Raw genomic sequence first — 17,910 nt, forward strand, 5'->3', positions numbered from 1 at the left:
CATCAGATCCACCCCCCAGTAAACATAGATCTGTGTATGTCCCATTTCCTATCCGCAGGCCCTTTGCTGGACTCTCACCAGTAGCTCTATGTCTCTCTTGTACTGGTGAACCCACAGGTGGACACAGCTCTCCAGGCGTGGTTTCACCAGTTCTTGGAAGGATCACCTCCCTTGATCTATTGTTAACATGTGCCTAATGCAGCCCAGGTAACCATCAGTCTTCTTTGGGGCAAGAGTACATTGTTGATTCATGGCCAACTTAGGGTTCACCAAAACCCCAAATAAGTTTTTGCCAGGCTGGATGACCGCTGGGTTGTTCCTGCCACGTGCAGGGCTTTGCAGTTCTCCTTGCTGAACTTCACGAGGTTCCTGTCAGCTCCCTTCTCCAATCTATCAAGGTTCCTCTGGATGGCAGCACAACCCTCTCATATATCAGCCACTCCTCCCAGCTTTCTGTTATCCACTGACTTGCTGAGGATATACTCTGCCCCATCATCCAGTGTGTAATGAAGATGTTGAACAGGACTGGAACCAGTTTGACTCCCTGGGGTATACTGCTAGTTACTGACATTCAAACAGATCTTATACCACTGATCACCACCCTGGCCTTTCAGAAAGTTTTCACTCCACTTCCTTGCTCATCAAGCCCCTACCAAAGCAGTCTGTGCACCAGTAGTGCTCTTTCACACCTGGCTTCACCTTGCAGAACTAAGATGATGCCCAAATCTGCTTTAAAACTAGGACTACAGCTAGCAGCACACAGCACCATATGCCGGAGATGAGAAGCACCAGTATACATTTGTCGTCTTTATTCACAGGGAAGGGGAGATCAGTATTTAACCTAACAGCTATATTGGCCACTTAAGTCCTGAGAAGCCTCTCCAGATATGCAGGGCTTCAGTCCCTCTCACATATGGCTGACATGCTGGAGCTGGAGGAATTCAGCCAAGGTCAGCCCTTGATTATGGCAGAGCTGTCATGCCTTGGGAAGTGTCTGCAGACAGTGACAGGGTTAAAGGGCTGATATCACAGTCTCTCATCACAAACCAAGAGGGAATAAGATTGCTCCAGCAGTGCTCATTGGGATAGGCACTTTTTTTTTTTCTTGTTCTCTTGGTTAAAATCAAAAACCATCTTAGCTCACACTAGAGAGTGATGGAGCATCTGTTTTCTAAAGTCTTGAGTTTTTAACTGTGCAGAGCAAAAATAATGCTCTGGAAGGAGTGAAAACCATGAGAGGGAGCAAGGCTACAGGTCCCAGCTCCAGGCTTTGTGGGATGATTGTGTGATTTGTTATTTGCTGGGACAAGTTGGTCCCAGGAGCGCAGGCCAGAGGTTCTTTCCTGGCTAGCGTCCCATCACATCCTCTTCCCAGGCTCCCACCAAGCCTCTGCCCCAGCTCATCTGCTCCACCTTGCTCTCCAGGCATCCTTAGCTGGACAGTGCAGCCCCATCAGGCTCTCCCATGCTGCTGCCATTGCAGCAATACCAACTTAAAGGAAACTGATTCTCACCTTCAGCAAATGGGTGTACTTCCTGGGCATCCCCAGGGATGACATGCAGTGGGGACACCACATCCTCCACCAGCACACAAAGAAGGAGACACAAGCTATAGGGACATCTGGCCATCCAGCTGGGACCTGTGGACATGATGCACGGAGGCAGATATTAGAGAGCCCAGACATTGCTACATGCTGCTGGCACTCCCTCAGGCTGCTTAGCAGCTGCCATCCATTGCCACTTTCTTTTATGGCTGTTTCTCCATTAACCATATTTATAGACCCAACTGTCCCTACTCAACAATAAAACCATTTCAAGTTGGGAATGACAGATGCACATCTGACCTTCTGCAGTCTGACTGCCAGGTGTAGGGATGAGCCTGGGGCTTGGTTAGGAGTCCCACCACACACATGGCCATCAAGCTCCAGAGGGGCTGAAGGGACACACACCCTATATCTATCCAAGCCAGGCAGGAAGACTTCTAAATACACAAGCTGCCACATTTATGACCAGATACCCAGCATCTCCTGCCAGGTCCTTGATGGAGGGTGTGACAACAGACACCACAACCATGGTGAGAAGGCATGCCAGACAACAAAAAAGGAATGCTGTTGAAGGACTGAGATTCAGAGGCATGAAAGACCGTCAGGGGAGTTATTACACACCATTCTGCCATCTGTCAGCGGCATTGTGCAGTGCCTGCCAGGCCACATCAGGCTGCCTGAACCTGAGCAGAAACAAACAGGAGGAGGCAATCCCAGCCTCACTGCACTTAAGTTAGAACCTCCACTACAGCCTGCCCCTTCCCTTAGATGGAGACCACAGGGATACTAAAACAGTTGTTGGATGCTCTTCCTCTTGTCTGTCAGGTGAGGATGCCAACTCCAGGCCCCTATTCCCAGCTCCCTCCCAGCAACACCGAGCCTGGCAAATACCTTACGGCAAGTAATTTTACGTTATTCTGCATTTACACAAAAATAGAGCAATTCTATATTTATAGAGATTTATAGCCGGTTCCGTGCTGGAGGAGTTACTGAGCAAGACCAGGAGCTGTGGGCGGTCCAGGCTCCTGAGCAGCTGGCTGCTTCTCATTCGGCATTTCCAACATACAAAATTAAAGGCATTCGTCTCCGTCTGGTTTCTTAAATAGATAAGGGGGGAATGAACGGACAGTATGTACAGGGGGGCAGTGGCAGGGCCCGAGTGCCCTCCGCCCACAGCCTCACGCCTGCCGCCCGGGGTCAGTGAGGCCGGCTGCTGGACTCTGAGGGCTGCCGCTGGCGGGGGGGAGTGTAGCCATTCAGGTAGCCATTGCTCTGGCGTTTGCTGAGTCCTCCGTTAAGAATGTCCTGGATGTGCTGCACGATCAGGTTGATGGCCACTGTGTGCAGAAAGGGAGGGGAAAAACATCGGGGAGAGATTGCATTAGGATCGTGGCAAACTAGAGCCAAGTCAGTGATGATAACCCCTGCTCCCATGCCCTCCCATCCCTTGGCTGGGAGCTACAAGCCTGCAGGGAGGAGCTGCCTGCTGTCACTTTATTCCCTCTCCCCATGCAGGGCCTTGCGCTCTGCCAGCACGCTCAGATAGACCCCAGTCAGGTGGAGACGTGACCACCCAGCTGCACACCTGGCCTCAGAGAAGCACCTTTTCCTTTGTATGGTATGAGCTGGGAATTGTCTGTCTAGAGACACCATGCACACAGGTTCCCAGGCTTGCTCAGAGCAACACAAACTCTCAAGCACTAACGTGCTATGGGGAGAAAAGGGGAAAGGCTCATCTCAGTGTACCTTAACAGCAGCCCCTGCTACCTCCTCCCTAGTGCAAGCTGCCAGGGCAGAACAGTAGGGTCTGGGTCTGCTCACCTTCATTATCTGCTCCTCTGGGAATGATCACGTCAGCATACTTCTTGGTCTGGGAGGAAAGAGAGCACTGTGTTACTGGGAAAGCAGAGAGCTGCCAGGCTGGGGCACTGCCCCTGCTTCCTGCCCCTCCTGCTGCCAAGCCTGAACCCCCAGGGGTTACATGGCCCAAACCCACTGGGAGGCAGGCAGTTGCTGATAACACATTTTGGAATATCTTGTTTGCCTTCTGCACTGTGTTTTGAAGGCCACGCTTTGCACCTTGACTTTATTTTCCTGAGTTCAAACAAACATCAGTAAGAAGCACCCTACCAAAACCTGACATTAAAATGTTTCATGATCACAGGACTGCAGCAGCTGATGCTCTGGGGAACAACCTACCCCAAAATCCAGCCAGACAAGGTAGAAAAGCAAGAGCTGGCATGCCCAGTTTGCATGGACATGCAGGATGCAGCCATATGGTCTGCTTGGGATGCAGGAGAAATTTTCTACCAGCACTGCTTGTGAAAAAATCTGATTTGGGACTCCAATCCTGGACTAGTTTTGAAGGCGCCAGTTCTGAAGGTGCTGGTCTCATCTTCCTCCCCGTTTGTGCCAGTTTTACAGCTGATCAGCTTCCTGACAGCCATGCTCTACAATCAACAGCCAGCCAGCTTGCTGGGACAAGGGGATCATCTGATATCTCACAGCACTTTCAGACCTATGGAACATCCAGGACATACTGGTCTGTTTCAGTGCTGGGCCACCTCACCTGGACCTGTTAGGGGTTGATTAACAGCAGCAGTGGGTGCCCAGCCTGCTGCACATCCACATGCAATTGCTCCATGGCTGGGCCCATCACTGGGTTGGAGGTGGAAGCAGACCAGTGCAGGGCTGGTGGGTGGGCACAAAGCATTTGTTTTCTACTCTCCTTGTTTCACATTTCACCCTCCTACACTTCTCAACAGAACAGGCTTGATGCAGCATTTGCTGCTTTGCAAACAGATGGATTTATCTCACTGGAGATTTGCAGGGAGGCAGCAAGCAGGATCTGCCTCCCAGGAAAAGCCTTTCTAGAACTGACACCATCACTTCACTTTGGTCCCCTGACCCACATCTGCAAAGGGTGCCTCCCAGCAGCCCAGGCCCCTTCTGGGGTACACCAGGAGCAGACCTTGTAGCACAGAACAAATCAGTGCCTCCCATGGAAAGGAGAGAGCTGGCATATGGACAGGCAATGTGACAGCCCTCTGTGGACAAGGTCTGAGTGAGGCTGGAGGCATAGCATGATCTCCTGGCCATGCTGCTAGCTCTCAGCCCCCACGTTGCAGGTTTCTGCTGGCTCTATTCCTCCAGAATAAGGAGAAATGCCTTGTGTAACTATCACTCTTGTAAAGCCTCGAGAACGAAGCCACAGGCTTCTCTCCATGAAGCAGTGCCACAAAGATGTGCAACGTCTAGTCCTGCAAACATGCTGTTTCACCTGCAAGTTCTCTTGGACTGCAGTTTCCTGCATGCAAAGTCCTCATCTGCTGGAGAGTCTGGCTCCCAAAGTCACTTCTTTGTCTCAGGCAAACCCTAAAACCCTGGGCAACAGCAAGGTCTGCCTGCACTACAGCTTGGCTTCCCACAAGCTGGATATGCAACAGTCTTCAAGACCACATCCTGCAACACAGAGCATAGGAAGATGCTCCTCTGATCTCCCAAGCACATGTAAGGTTAAAAAGGGCAGGCATAGTGGTCACTGCCTGGGACAGGGATCTCCTATTCCCTGTCCAGATGCAGCCAAGAATCATCCCTCCTCAGCTGGCATCTGCTGAGCTGCCTGGTGTTGGTTTGGCTGACCCTGTGCAGGGAGGGGTTTTCTCTTGCTGTGTCTGCCTCCCCACAGGGACAGTGATCTCACTGGGAAGGCAGTGGCTGCACAAACAGCCCTCATCTCACCCTGACCCAGCCAGCATCAGCACCCTCATTTTTACCAGCGCCTGAGGGAGAGAGCCCTAAGATAGAAAATGCTCCTGTCTGAGGAGCTGGCCAGGGAAAGAGGCACTTTTGGCATTTGTGAGTATCATTCCCCATACTTACTGGCAAACAGAACTCCTCGAAGGCAGGCTTCACAAAAGTGATGTACTGCGACAAGATCTGCTCAAGGTCCCTGCCTCGCTCACTGATGTCTCGTAGCACTAGAAGAAAGGTGTAAGGCAGTCAGCAGCCAAGCCATGCACTGCACCATCCCCTTCCACTCGGAACAGCCCCATCCAGCCACCCAGTTGTTATCCCCAACGCCTGCACCCCTGGAAGTTATTTCCCACATGTCCAAGCAGTCCCTATGGGCTGCTGCAAGCTCTGGCCTGCCGTCACTCCAGCACAGGCAGGTGCCCCTGTGCAGCAGGAATTCCATCCACCAGTGAAGGCCAGAGCAGCCGTGGGGCCGAGCAGACGGGCCTTTGCTCTCCCCTGGGGGCTGCCTGGCTGCTCCCCAGCAGGCAGCACCTGGTGCTGGGCTCAGAGCCAGCCACCTCCACGTGCCAAGTGGAACCAAGCCATGCCCACCCGACCCAGTGCCCACACGCTGGTGGGGCCAGGACGGCTCTGCTGCCCGGACACTGCCTTGGCACCCTCCCAGCAGCTCAGTTTGCCCACAGCCAGCTGCCTTTTGGCAGCCTTGCATGTGGAGGTGAAGGCCTGGCAATGTGTGCCAGCTCCAGGAAGGGCTCAGCCCTGCCCAGGCCGTTCCAGCCAGCTCCGTGCCCTCTGCAGAGAGAGGGAGCAAGCCCCAACACAAACAATTCAGAAGAACAGACAAGGGACAATTAAAAAAAAAAAAAGGACAGAGACAGAGAGACTTTTGTTCGTTGGTCCCACGCCCTGTTTGCTGGCTGATGTGGGGTAGGGAGGCTGCACACACAGCTAGGACAGCAGGGGAAGCCTGCAAAGTGCAAAGACACCCGGGCTACAGGTCTGCTCCTGGCAGGACAGAGCTCTCTTGCCCTCCCAAAGGCACAGCACTGCAGGGTGATGCCCCCCCAAATAACAAATCAAGCATCCTTTGACTCGTACTTGGCCCTAAAACAATGGGTTCCAGCAGTGGGAGGTGTCACTTCCAGAGCAGGCCAATGTCCCAAGGACACACTGGTGCCTGTCCAGTGCCAGCAGCCAGTGGCAGCATGAGCCACACGTACTGAAACCCAGCACTGCCAATTAACTGAGCTGTCAGCTGTGTTTCTGGGAACTTCATCCCCTGCTGCCACCCAGCTCAAAAAGCCCATTGCTGCAACTCCTCAAATCTTCTGTGAGAGTGAGACAACTTATGGCCATGTCGCAATGCAAGATCCTGACTCTCTCTTGCTACAAGCTGCCTCCAGCAACATTCCAGGGACATGATTATACCTTCAGTATCTCACACATTGACTTTCCATTCCCAGCAATGCCAGGGAGACATGCAACAAACAGACTCGCTGCTGCAGTGTTCCTATAATAAAATCATAGAGTCATTAAGGCTGGAAAAGACCATCTAGTCCACCTACCTCCAGTATTACCCACTAAACCAAGTTCCTCAGTGCCACATCTCCACGGTTCTGTAACACCTCCAGGGACGGTGATCCCACCGCCTCTTTGGGCAGCTGTGCCAGTGCCCAACCACTCTTTCAGAGAAGTTTTTCCTTACATCCAACCTGAGATATCAACTGACGATGATCGGTTCTCTATCAGGAGATGGATGAGCTGCCCAGACAAAGAGAGGCCACCACCTTAACCAGCCAGCAGCAATCCAGCTACCCCTTTGCAAGGCTTTAATGATTGATGGTAGGTGGGAGCAATCCCCAAGAATGGCTGTGGCCCATGAGTCTTAGAACCTCATCCAGCAGCTGCAGCTCAAGCTCTGTATCATGGTTGGCAGCTGGACTGTCTGGGTTCCTGGTCAATGAACTCAAGTAGTTCTCAAACCCTGAGCTCATGGTTACGTGCCAAACCAAAGCAACTGAAGTACGCACTCTACACGTGTAATTGGGATGCACACGTGGTCATGGGGCACTGCAAATGCCCAAGACAACACCTTGCCTTCACACAGCTGATACAGAGCACCACTAAACAAACAGGCTACCCCCTGGTTGTTGAGTGCCTGCACAGCACAGCCTACTTACAGGATCAGATTGCAGGATCTTACAGATGCGTATCTGTGACCCACTAATACGTCTCCCTGCAATGACTGTGCTGTCACCTCCCTGGATGAGTCACGCGAGAACGGTGGGCAGGGTCAAGAAGGCTGCGTAAGAAGCAGCTTTTAATCAGCACTGATGACATCTCAGCAGCGGAGGAGGTTGCATATCTGGCAGCAGGAGTGATGCAGGGCTTTCAGCAGACAAGACCAGTTGTGTATCAGGGTGGGATGGTCCCATGCACACATGCAGTCCCGGGTGTTGAGGCACACTTCTCTTGCCATAGCACAGAGGCCTGAATGCTAATTCTATAAATCTGTACCCCGAACACTTTGTGAAAGCTGTTGGAGCACAGGTACGGAGAGGGATAGTGCAGACCAAACAGAATTTTGCCCCAAGAATCCCAGGATGGTTTCTTAGTCCTCCCAGAGGCTCAGGGGCCACGTCACTGACCCCAGACTTAAAGGCAGCTTTGACTACGTCTCAAGCCTTGCACACCTGGAAGAACTGGAGTGCCTCCTACATAAGCTGGCAACACATAGCCAAGCAGAACAAGATGTACAACCATGCTCCCTATCTGCATGACCCGGGATGGACACCCTTACACCAAACCTCAAACCTGAGCATAACCATCAGATGCTGACTTTCCATCGAGCTGTTGAACTGCTCTGCTTTGTCTGTTGCACCCCTTCCACATGGGGATAGAAAACACTACGGCATGCATCAAAGGGAAGATCCCAAACAAGGCAGCAAGAGACACACTGAATCCTAAGAAGCACGAAGCAAGAGTGCTCCCCACTGCTGGGAGCTGCCTGGTGCAATGTGCTGCCCTGGCTCTTCGCTAGCAGCAGCAAAGCTTTGTGCTGACTCCAGTACTGCTCTGCTCCTGGTTAACCGCCTCTGCAGCTAACTGCCCATCATTCAGGTGACATTTCTGTCCCTGCTGCACGAGGCATGTTTGGTCCTCACCTCTGCGGGACAGCCGGGTGTCTGCGTCTGTATCCACAAAGAGCTTCATGCGGAAGAGATCCCGCACCTCCTGGCTGTAGAAGGCCAGGATACCCTCAAAGAGCACCACGTCGGCAGGGTAGACAGTCACTGTTTCCTCTTTCCTAGCAGAGGGAAGGAGGAGTGTCAAAATACGCCAGTAGGGAGGAAACAAGCCAAGCAAGATGGGGGAAACAGCAGTGCTCCTGGGCACGGCTGCAGCCATGGGACATCACTGCTGCACTAGGGGGCTGGACTGATGGGAGACCTACCCCACTGTGACGAAGGGAACTCAAGGCATGCATACCTTTCCTACAAGGATAGACAGCAGAGCAGGAAGCATACTAGCCCCTCACCCCCTTGCCTTGACCAGATGCTGCTCGCAAGTGTTAGATGCCAAGCGATAAAACCCAAGAAGTCTGAGCATGGGGAACCTGTAGGGACAGTCCTGCTCCCCAGGGAGCAAGCAGCACTCCTCTGAAGACATGGTGCTTTTGTAGGAAAAGGAGTAGGGTCACACCATCCTCGATCAGTGCAGGCATGCAAGCTAACACATGCAAGGGAGGAGTTACAGGACCAAGAGCTTCAAGAACTCTTCTCTTGACAGTGCTGGACTGTTTGAGCCCGGAGTACTTATTAAAGCTGCAAACAGAGACTTTATGAGGAGAGGAAGAGTGGGTAGGGGGCATAGCCCTCTCCACTTATGCCTGTGTGTTTCTGGCTGTATTTGTGTGGTCATGCAGCTTTCCAGGCTCCTAGACTGTGCCTATACAAGCCCTGGATCCACACAGTGTGGAGATGTCAGCATCAAAGTTCCAGGTTGATATATGGGCACCTAAGAGGAAGCACAAGCAGAGGGGCAGGAGGCTGGGGTGGCAGGGCTGCATGCTGCTGTCAGCAGAGGCTCGGCAAGGCAGGAGTGGCTGTTAGACCTGGAGTGGGAGACAAAGTCATAGACGGGAATCTGGACAGTCTTCCCTTCTGTGATCTCTTTGAGCGTTTTCACAATCAGCTCGTTGTCAAAGGCATCTGAGGAGAAGAGAAAACGTTACCCGAAGCAGCTTCACATGCAATGCTATGCTTAGTCTAACCAGAGCCACCTGCATCCCATGGACAGACACACAGACACACAGGCTCCAGAGGAAAGCCCTGCTCATCCCCATGGGTGCTGTAAAGCCCAGAGCTTTGCACCAGCCTTGGATCTGGTCTGCAGAAATCAATGCCAGCCTTGTACGGCAGCACTGAGAGCTTGGGAAGGCATCTCCTCCAGGGCTCCAGCCCTCGCAGAGACTGGAGCAGTGTTCCAACCTTTAGCTGCTGCACAGACAGGGCTCTGTTTGCTCCGTGCTCACTGCCTGCAGCCATTGTCCTCGTGGGGATGACAGGACAGCGGCTCTGGAATTTCCCTACCAAGCTCTGGGATGGTTCATAGAGCCCCTGTTGTAGCAGCAAGGGTTTGCAGGCCAGCTGTGCAAGATGTTTCCTTCCTTGAAGGAGAGCACAGAGCTGCTGGCTCCAAGGGCTGTTCCAGGCAAATCTCACTAGTCCTGCCCAAGGGGTGGGGTTTCAAACTGGGGGATATTTTTTCAGGGAGAAGAGTACGAGAATTCATCTTAAGGAATTTGAGAATTCACCACCTTTCTTTTCTCATCCCAAGCATTCCCAGAGGCAGTTGCTTTCCCAGAGAGAAAGAGGTTGTCTTGCAGGAGATGCAAGTGGCGCCAACGGAGCCATAATGCTCCCAACCCAACAAGGGAGAAGCTAAGCCACTCACTCCCACCCCATGCAGAAATAGATATCCATGCAAAGTTCTTTGCTGGCGGGATGCGATCCAGCCCTCATCCCACCGCTGTGCTGTTCTCCATTCACCTGGATGGTCAAAATTGAACTGGCCTTTGAGCGCTTTGGATTTCTGCTCTGAGGTGAGGACTCGGTAGAAGCTGTCTTGGCTCACGATCACCACCTGTTTCTGGCGATAGTCCACTTCGTTCTGGCCCAGCAGCTGGACGATCTTGGAGCAGACTGAAGACTGGGAAAGGAACAGCAAAGGGAACAAGTCAGTGGCAGTGGTGTCTGTGTCACGCAGGATGTCAGGAAATGGCCATTCATGGGGCACAGCTTGCTGAATCTGCAGTCGAGAATCTGTGGTCCTAACCACATAGTCCAAACTCACAAAGGAAAAGGTGCTTCAGGGGCACCACCATGTGGCCTTTTAATTTGAAAGCAGCGCCAAGCAGCATCCCTCCAAGCCCTGCTCCAGCCCACAAACCTCCACCACTGCATGGATGGGGAGGAAGACCACAGAAGTTGTTTTCACACCCTACATAAAGCCCAAGATGAAAAGACATCAGGAGGAGAGCCCTGGGACTTTATCAGAGCTCTGCCATAGCTGGGAGGAGCATTTACAAGCGTATCCTGGTGCCTCTTGGCACAGCAAACTAAGGGCACTGCAGAGCCAGCAATCTGAAGAGCCACATGGCTCTGGCTGCTGGCACAAGATCCCCACAAGCATTCTGGCACAGGGACCGCCACTTTGCACTGGGGTGACCAGAGCCCCACCATCACAACATGAGTCACAGCAAATCCCAAAGCCTGTTTCAGTCCCTTCTCCCTGGGTCACAGGAGTCCTTGGCTGCTGCCTGCCCCAGACAGTGAGAGGCAGGTCAGGCTGGCAGGGAAGCACCCAGCGACTGCAGGAGCCTCATCCATCTGCCCAGCAACCTCCAGCCTGGGACCAGGGAAAGGCATGCTGCTGACACCAAACTGAGCTGCTTCACCCCCTGCTTGAGTCACGCTCGCTGCGAAAGCTCAGCTGAGCTGCTCCTGCCCTCAGTCACCAGAAATACTCTCTGCAGAGCTCTCAGCGTGGCAATGAGAGGTTCGCTTGCCCCAGCCTGCCTGTGGCTCTTTCCATGTTCCCATCTCCCTGCTGGTTTGGCCGCCTGCTCTATACCTGACTGGCAGTCTCCAGAGGCAGCACTGAAGATAGAAGTAGTGAGAAGGAAGGAAGAGAAAGCATGCCTGGGAGAGGAGGTCACCCCGGCAGACAGAGGGCAAGGCTGTTTGCCTGCAAAGCTGGAAGATTTGACGGCATTGTCGTCCCCAGAGAGCATCTCTTCCCCACTGGGCCAGACTGACCTGACTTGGCTGCGAGCGCTGCGCCGTGAGTCAGCCCCAGCCGGGCTGCAGAGCCTCTGAGCACAGCCAGCAAGCTGGCCTGGGCTGCCCGATGGCAGAACCAAAGCCCTGGGCACACTTTTAGGTGGCAGGTCAGGGTAGGGGCTCCCCAAGCAGCTCACCTCCTCCTTCTGCTCGCCAGCGTTGGCAAGCTGTGCTTCCTGCGCCACGTGGGCATTCTGCCCCACACCCAGAACAAAGAGCTGCAGCACTGCTGCTGCCAGCATTCGCCCTTCAGCACGTGACAGAGCCAGAGCCCCTTCTCCATTCCCTCTGTTTTCCCACTCCCTGCATCCTATTGCTTATCCAGCTGCATCCTATGGGTTTTGCAAAAACAGGGCGGGCATGGTGCCTTTCCCTAGCTTTTCCTCCCAGTGTTCTCCCCCAGATGCCGCTGCCTCTCCCTGCCTTCATACAGGCTCAGCGTTGGCCACAGGTGCCAAGGACACCAGATTTCCCATGGCCTTTGCAATTTCTTAATCAGCATTCTCCAGCACAGCTACTCAGACAGATCCCCAGCCTGCAGAGCTGTATGGATCCATGCAAGAAACTGTTTTCTCCAGCCGGGAGACGGGGGCAGAGCTCCTTCAGATCAGCAAAACCGACACACCTTGCACCTCAGCACACAAATGAAAAATAAAATCATTTCAGGATATCAGACAGTTCCTCCCAGTCCTTCTTCTACCTTATGCACACTAGTCTGCAGCACTGGTCTGCTGATCAACACTCCCCACCTGCTCTGACTGCCCAACTCAGGACACAAGGTGGTGAGAAATACCCAAAGAGAAAGTTAACCTTGGCTGCTGGGGACAGAAGCATAAAGCCTGGCTTACACGTATGGCCTCTGCTGGAGACCAGGAGGACTGAAGTGCATCTGGGCTTTATTTATTGCCCAGCACTCTGGGGTGGCTCTTTGGGGCTGGTAAGAAAAGCAACCGCTCCAGTTCTTGGTGCAGGCAGGCACTCTAATGTCAGCCTGAATGCTCCTACAGCTGGAGACAATTCCTCTTGCTCAATAAGACCACATGCTAAGGAGGAATCAAAACCAGAAATGCAGAGGTTAAAAATTCCCCTACAAATGGGAACAGAAAGTCCCAGCCTAAGGAGGTGTCCTTCAAATAAGTGACACAAGTCCCCCGCTCAAACCCCCTTCCCCCAAACCAGCACTGCATGCATACGTGTGACTGATGTTAATCAGAAGTGTGAAAAATTCACTCATAACTGGAAATGATATCAGTTAGGCTCTAGGGAGGCCCGAGAACACCCAAGGGGGCATCTTGGCCAAGACTGAAGCATGACTGATGGATGACACTGGGACTGTGACCCAGGGGACACAGAGTAACATCCAGCACCTGCTCAAAGGGACCACCTGGGCCCCAATTTCTTCCTCATCTGTTCTTAACTTCCTGTTTCCCCAGCAGCAACCACTTAAAATCATAGAATCATTCAGATCAGAACAGACCTCTAAGATCACCAGGTCCAACCCCAACCCATCCCCACCACTCACCACGTCCCTCATGCCACATCTCCATGGTTCTGTAACACCTCCATGGACGGTGACTTCACCACCTCCCTGGGCAGCCCAGTCCAATGCATTACCACTCTTTCAAAGAAGAAGTTTTTCCTAATATCCAACCTGAAACACCTCTCCCTGGGGTAAAGAAGACAATCATTCCTTCCCCGAGAGCTCAAACGCAGAGGGAAGGCAGACCTGAGGGAGATAGCACAATGCTGTAGATGAATCCCAACACAGAAACTCGGGGATTTAGATCCCATCCCAACCTATGGCTCTTCTAGATACTCTGAAGATGAGAGGCACAGCATGAAGGTCTCCTTGGCTCCACTCAGCCCTCCCCCAGCTGCAGGGAGACACAGGGGAAGAATACCAGTGCATTTTCCTGAAAGGAAAGAGGAGGTGCACAAGGAAGAAATCCAGCAGAACAGTGCTCGGAGCCCCATGCCTGACATTTGTTTGAAATACATTCATTATACTACATATTTAATTCATATCCAATCGTGGCCTATAGCCAGCTGCTCAAATACTCGTCAAGAGTTGACTAATTCCCCGATATTATTATGCAGATTATCCCTCAATCTCTCTTGGGTAGCTCCATATTACGACTTCAGCTGGGCATTAGGGAAAAGCTGATGGGCAGAGGAATGGGGCAGGGCCCAATAATACCTCCAGCCCTAGCATGGTGCACAAGATGGGGCAGCACAGGTACTCCCATTGGTAAGGGCTAGGCTGAGCCCGAGAGACGAGACCAAGGGACTGGATCATCCTTCACATCTGCAGGAGCCTGACTGGGGGGTTCCCATCACACACTTGTGGTTTAGACAGCCTCCAGTTAGGGGATCTGGCAGTATTTTCCCTAAGGTCTTATCAAGGGATGATGTCCCCTGCAGCACAGGGCATGGCTTCCTTGCCAGACTCACTCGAGTCCCTGCAATCAGCAGCCCTGATGATGCTGCCCTTCTCTCCAGCACACTAATTGTTGATTTGGGTTTTTCCTTGTAAGGTTACAGTAATTATAGAGTATTAGGAAGTGTTCAGTGGACCAAAGTGACACACAGAACAGATGCCAAATCAAGAAGACTCCCAGAGCATCTATTAAACATCTGCCCGTGACTGCAGAGAGCTGGTTCACAACCCACATGGTCCTTTCCAGCTCTAACAAAGCTCATCTGTATGGCAGCACTGGGGCTGGAAACTTGCTTATTCTCATACCAAAAGCCCAGGACTCCACCCAGAGCTTTCCCAGGCAGGTTCACCATCCTGCCTTTCACTTTGTGAGCCACAGGCTGACCAGTCTGGGACAGGGACAGCCAGAGTCCTGCCATCCACATGGAACCAGCAGCCCTGGGCTCCAGCATAAACAGGATCTGAATGCAGATGATGTGCTTTCCTGGAGCCCCAGGGATTACACCAGATAGGTTCCTTGATGAGCTCACATATACCCCGTCAGCATAGGGAAGGGCTGACCCACCAAACACCCCATGCATTGGTATGCTCAGCAGCTGGCACAGAGCAATGTTCTACCAGAAGTTCTGACGATTCTCCAGCCTGCTCTGACACCAGTGTTAATGAAGTCAGACCTTGTGATCAAGGGTTCCTGCCAACCACAAAATGTCACCAGGAAATGGTGATGAACCAACACGGTGCTGCTGCAATCCTTGCAAGCCCTCATCCAGAGATGAGTGAAAGCTTCTGGGTCACTGCTGGATCTTCTCTGGGCTCATCCACGTGGTGGCCCAGTGGCTAAACCCACAGGTTGCTGTGAGGAACCTCAGCCCTTGCAAGTGTAGGCGTGTGAGATCCATCATGCAAGAAGCCCCGTGTGGAAAAGGAACTCCCTCATGAGGAGATGTGAGGATCACTGCTTCCTAAGGGCCAGCAAATTGGTTGTCCCAACTGCCCAGCTCCTTCTTCAGCCCCATGGTTGGGGCTCTTCTAGGCAGCCAGCTTGGCCCCATACAGCTTTTTTGGTGTTCATAGCAGAAGTGCCTCAAGGATTAGCAGTGGACAAGACACCTGGCTGAGCACACTGCAGTTCTGGTGCTCTGTAGTCTGGAAACGCTTAGGACTGCATGTTCAGACATTTCTGACTTTATGTGCTAATTAAGACCCTGAAAGTACAGCCATCGGGCCCCGCTGGCACTCAGACTCAGCCCTCACCAGCATGAGGGCCAGGCAGCCAATGAAAGCGCCTGGCCCACTGTAAATCTGCCTTTTTTTCCAGCCTCCTGCTGGAAGGTAGCGCTCAGCATCTCATTTTGCATCATGTGGGGACCAGCAATTAATGCCTCCGCATGGCTTTGAGGAGCGCTCCTCACCCCTGCAGCCACCCCAGCTCCGTTGCTGTGGGGTCTCAGCAGCTCGGCTGAAGCAGAGTCGCCCGGAGACCCCCCAGATTCATCCTGGCACTTCCCAGCCCATCCCAGCAGTCCCTCTGCCCGACTCTCCCCCAGCCTGGCTGCCTGCCTTGTGTGCTGCGGCACTTGGTAGCCAGGAGTGTCTCATGGGAGGGAGGGAAGAAGCTGTTAGCACAAAGACCACGGGTAAAAGAAGAGAACAAAGCTTCAGCAGAGCACTTTGAAGGCACTGAGCGTGAAAGAAAATGCTACAACAACCAGCTCTGGGAATCCCTCTGAGGGAAGGAGGCGGTTGTGCCTGGTTTTGGCACAGGAGGGGGTCTCAATGCCATGTCATCTCCTCCACATCAGATGGCAGCAAGCTTTGTCCGGGCTGGACACGGTTTGGATTTAGGGGTTCAGTGGGAGAAGGAAATTCTGTCTCCCCTCAGGCTTTTGTGAGAAGCCAGCACAGTGCTGGCACTGCCTGCCCAGCAACTGCAGCATGCCAGCACCTCTGCTACACCCCATGTGTCCCCCCAGCACAGTCCCGATTTCTCCCAAAGGCCAAAGACAGGACGGTGTTCAGGTTTCCACCTCCTGTCCGAGTCACCAGACTTGCACTCTTGCTCACTAGGGAACAGCAGCCAGCCTTTGAATCGCACTTCTCACCAACCTGGCTTTCAGAAAAGCCAACCAGAGGCCACCCCAGCTCACAGAGAGAGGGGATGCGGCCGGACCACGGAGCCTTTTTCCCCATCTTAGACTCAACAAAAACATCAGGGAGAGGAGCAGGGGGGGCCTCTGGGTGGCAAACACCCTCCGTTATCTTGGGGCTGGTGCGCTGCCAAAGGGGTGTGTTAGGACAACAACCCTCAGTTGGTGTGAAGGAGGGCAGATTTGCCGCCTTGCCACCTTGCCAGTGGGAAAGGTGCCTGCTTTGCTTTCCCTGCAGGCGTGTTTTGCTCCCACCCACAGCCAGAACATGGGCACAGTAGTGGGTGGGAGCTGCCTTCCTGCAGCATCACCTGCAGACAGACCCCTGCAGCACCCCAGCAAGAACGTGAGGGTCCACACGCACAAGCTCCTGCTCCTTTCTTCTTATTGCTTCTCCTTGAGCAAGCCTTATTGGTTTTTCCCACCCCTCAACGTATTTCTTGCACCTTTTCCCATAAACTTTGTAAAGATCTGCTGGATTCCCCTCAGCAAGCAGTGCTGCACAGAGCTTTTTAGCAGTCCACAGTCATGGGAGGGGGGAAATCAAAGCTGAGAGACAGGAAAAGCCAGCTAGTACATCTCCCTTGCTCGAAAGAACCATTTCCCTATTTTTTTTTTCTAAGGCAGCCTGCTGCTGCTAAAGCATTTCCACTTTGAAGTTGGGAACAACCGTGGCGAACTGTACTGCAATCACTGTTGTTACCTTGCGGGCCCAGAGACACCGTGTTCGGAGACATAACAGTGGAGCAGTGCCAGACACAATGTTACTGGGGCAGTTACAGAGAGGCAGACCCACGCATCAGGGAGCACACAAACCCCAGCGTTTGAGTCACCGGAGCTGTGCCGCAGGAACAATCCAGCCCTGCTCCCAGTGGTAGAGATTGCATCCTCTCTCACCATCCCTTCCCTGTTATATCTGGACTTTTCCTCCTCGCAGTAGGAGCTGCGGTTCAAGAATCAATAGGAGGCTTGGCAACACATTCTTAAATCGCTGTGATTACGGGCTGGGGGGGGCAGCAGCTGGGTTACACCATCCCTTAAAGGGAGAAGGGCCCCTCTAGAGTGAACCCACAGACAGGCTCTCTGCCACAGCCCACGTTTCCTCAGCAAGAAACATTCCAGAGGTGTTTCCACTGCCATTTGTGCTCCCTCCTTTTAAAAAACGCAGGTAGAATGCTGCATGGGGAGATGGTACGATGGATCGGGGGAGAGGGGGGTGGGAAGAGAGAAGTAATTTTCTTTAAGGATGAGGGGAAAAAGTGACCTACATTAGGTTAAACAAATAGGAAAGTACCTAGTGCTCACAGTGGGCTTGCTTTCTTTAGGCCTCTAGGAAAGCCCAGCTCTGCACTGGGGCGCAGCACTGCAGTCCGGCCGCCCCTCGCCCCCACCTGCCCCCGGCTCGGTGCGGCTCTGCTGTGAGTCAGCAGCTCGCCACGCGGTGCCCCAAGGCTGCTTTTCCAAAAGAAAAAAAAAAAAAGAACAAAAAAACCCTAAAAAAGAACACCCACACCTCTTTCCACGCGTACGGAGGGGGCAACCGCCGATCGGTCAGGTTGTAAAGCGTGAAGAATAACCGCATTGCCAGCGGGCGGGCAGCCCTTCGCTGGAGCGTTAATAGAAAGGCGGGGTGGTGCCCGGCTGGCCGCACGGAGCCCCCGTTCCGTTCAGTTCCGTTC

General features: G+C 53.1%; 1 protein-coding gene across 1 annotated transcript; it reads right to left on the bottom strand.

The window, feature by feature from the left end:
* Positions 1-794: 794 nt before the first annotated feature.
* On the bottom strand, positions 795-11,889 carry UCK2 (uridine-cytidine kinase 2). The gene is made up of 7 exons (XM_019618380.2): positions 11,785-11,889; positions 10,355-10,673; positions 9,418-9,514; positions 8,468-8,610; positions 5,427-5,524; positions 3,366-3,414; positions 795-2,881 (listed from the first exon to the last, which is right to left on the bottom strand). Exons 1-7 carry the CDS (start codon positions 11,887-11,889, stop codon positions 2,742-2,744), a joined length of 951 nt encoding a protein of 316 aa, XP_019473925.1. The 3' UTR covers positions 795-2,741.
* Positions 11,890-17,910: the final 6,021 nt, after the last annotated feature.

Source organism: Meleagris gallopavo, chromosome 10, assembly GCF_000146605.3.
Source record: "Meleagris gallopavo isolate NT-WF06-2002-E0010 breed Aviagen turkey brand Nicholas breeding stock chromosome 10, Turkey_5.1, whole genome shotgun sequence".
NCBI lineage: Eukaryota > Metazoa > Chordata > Aves > Galliformes > Phasianidae > Meleagris > Meleagris gallopavo.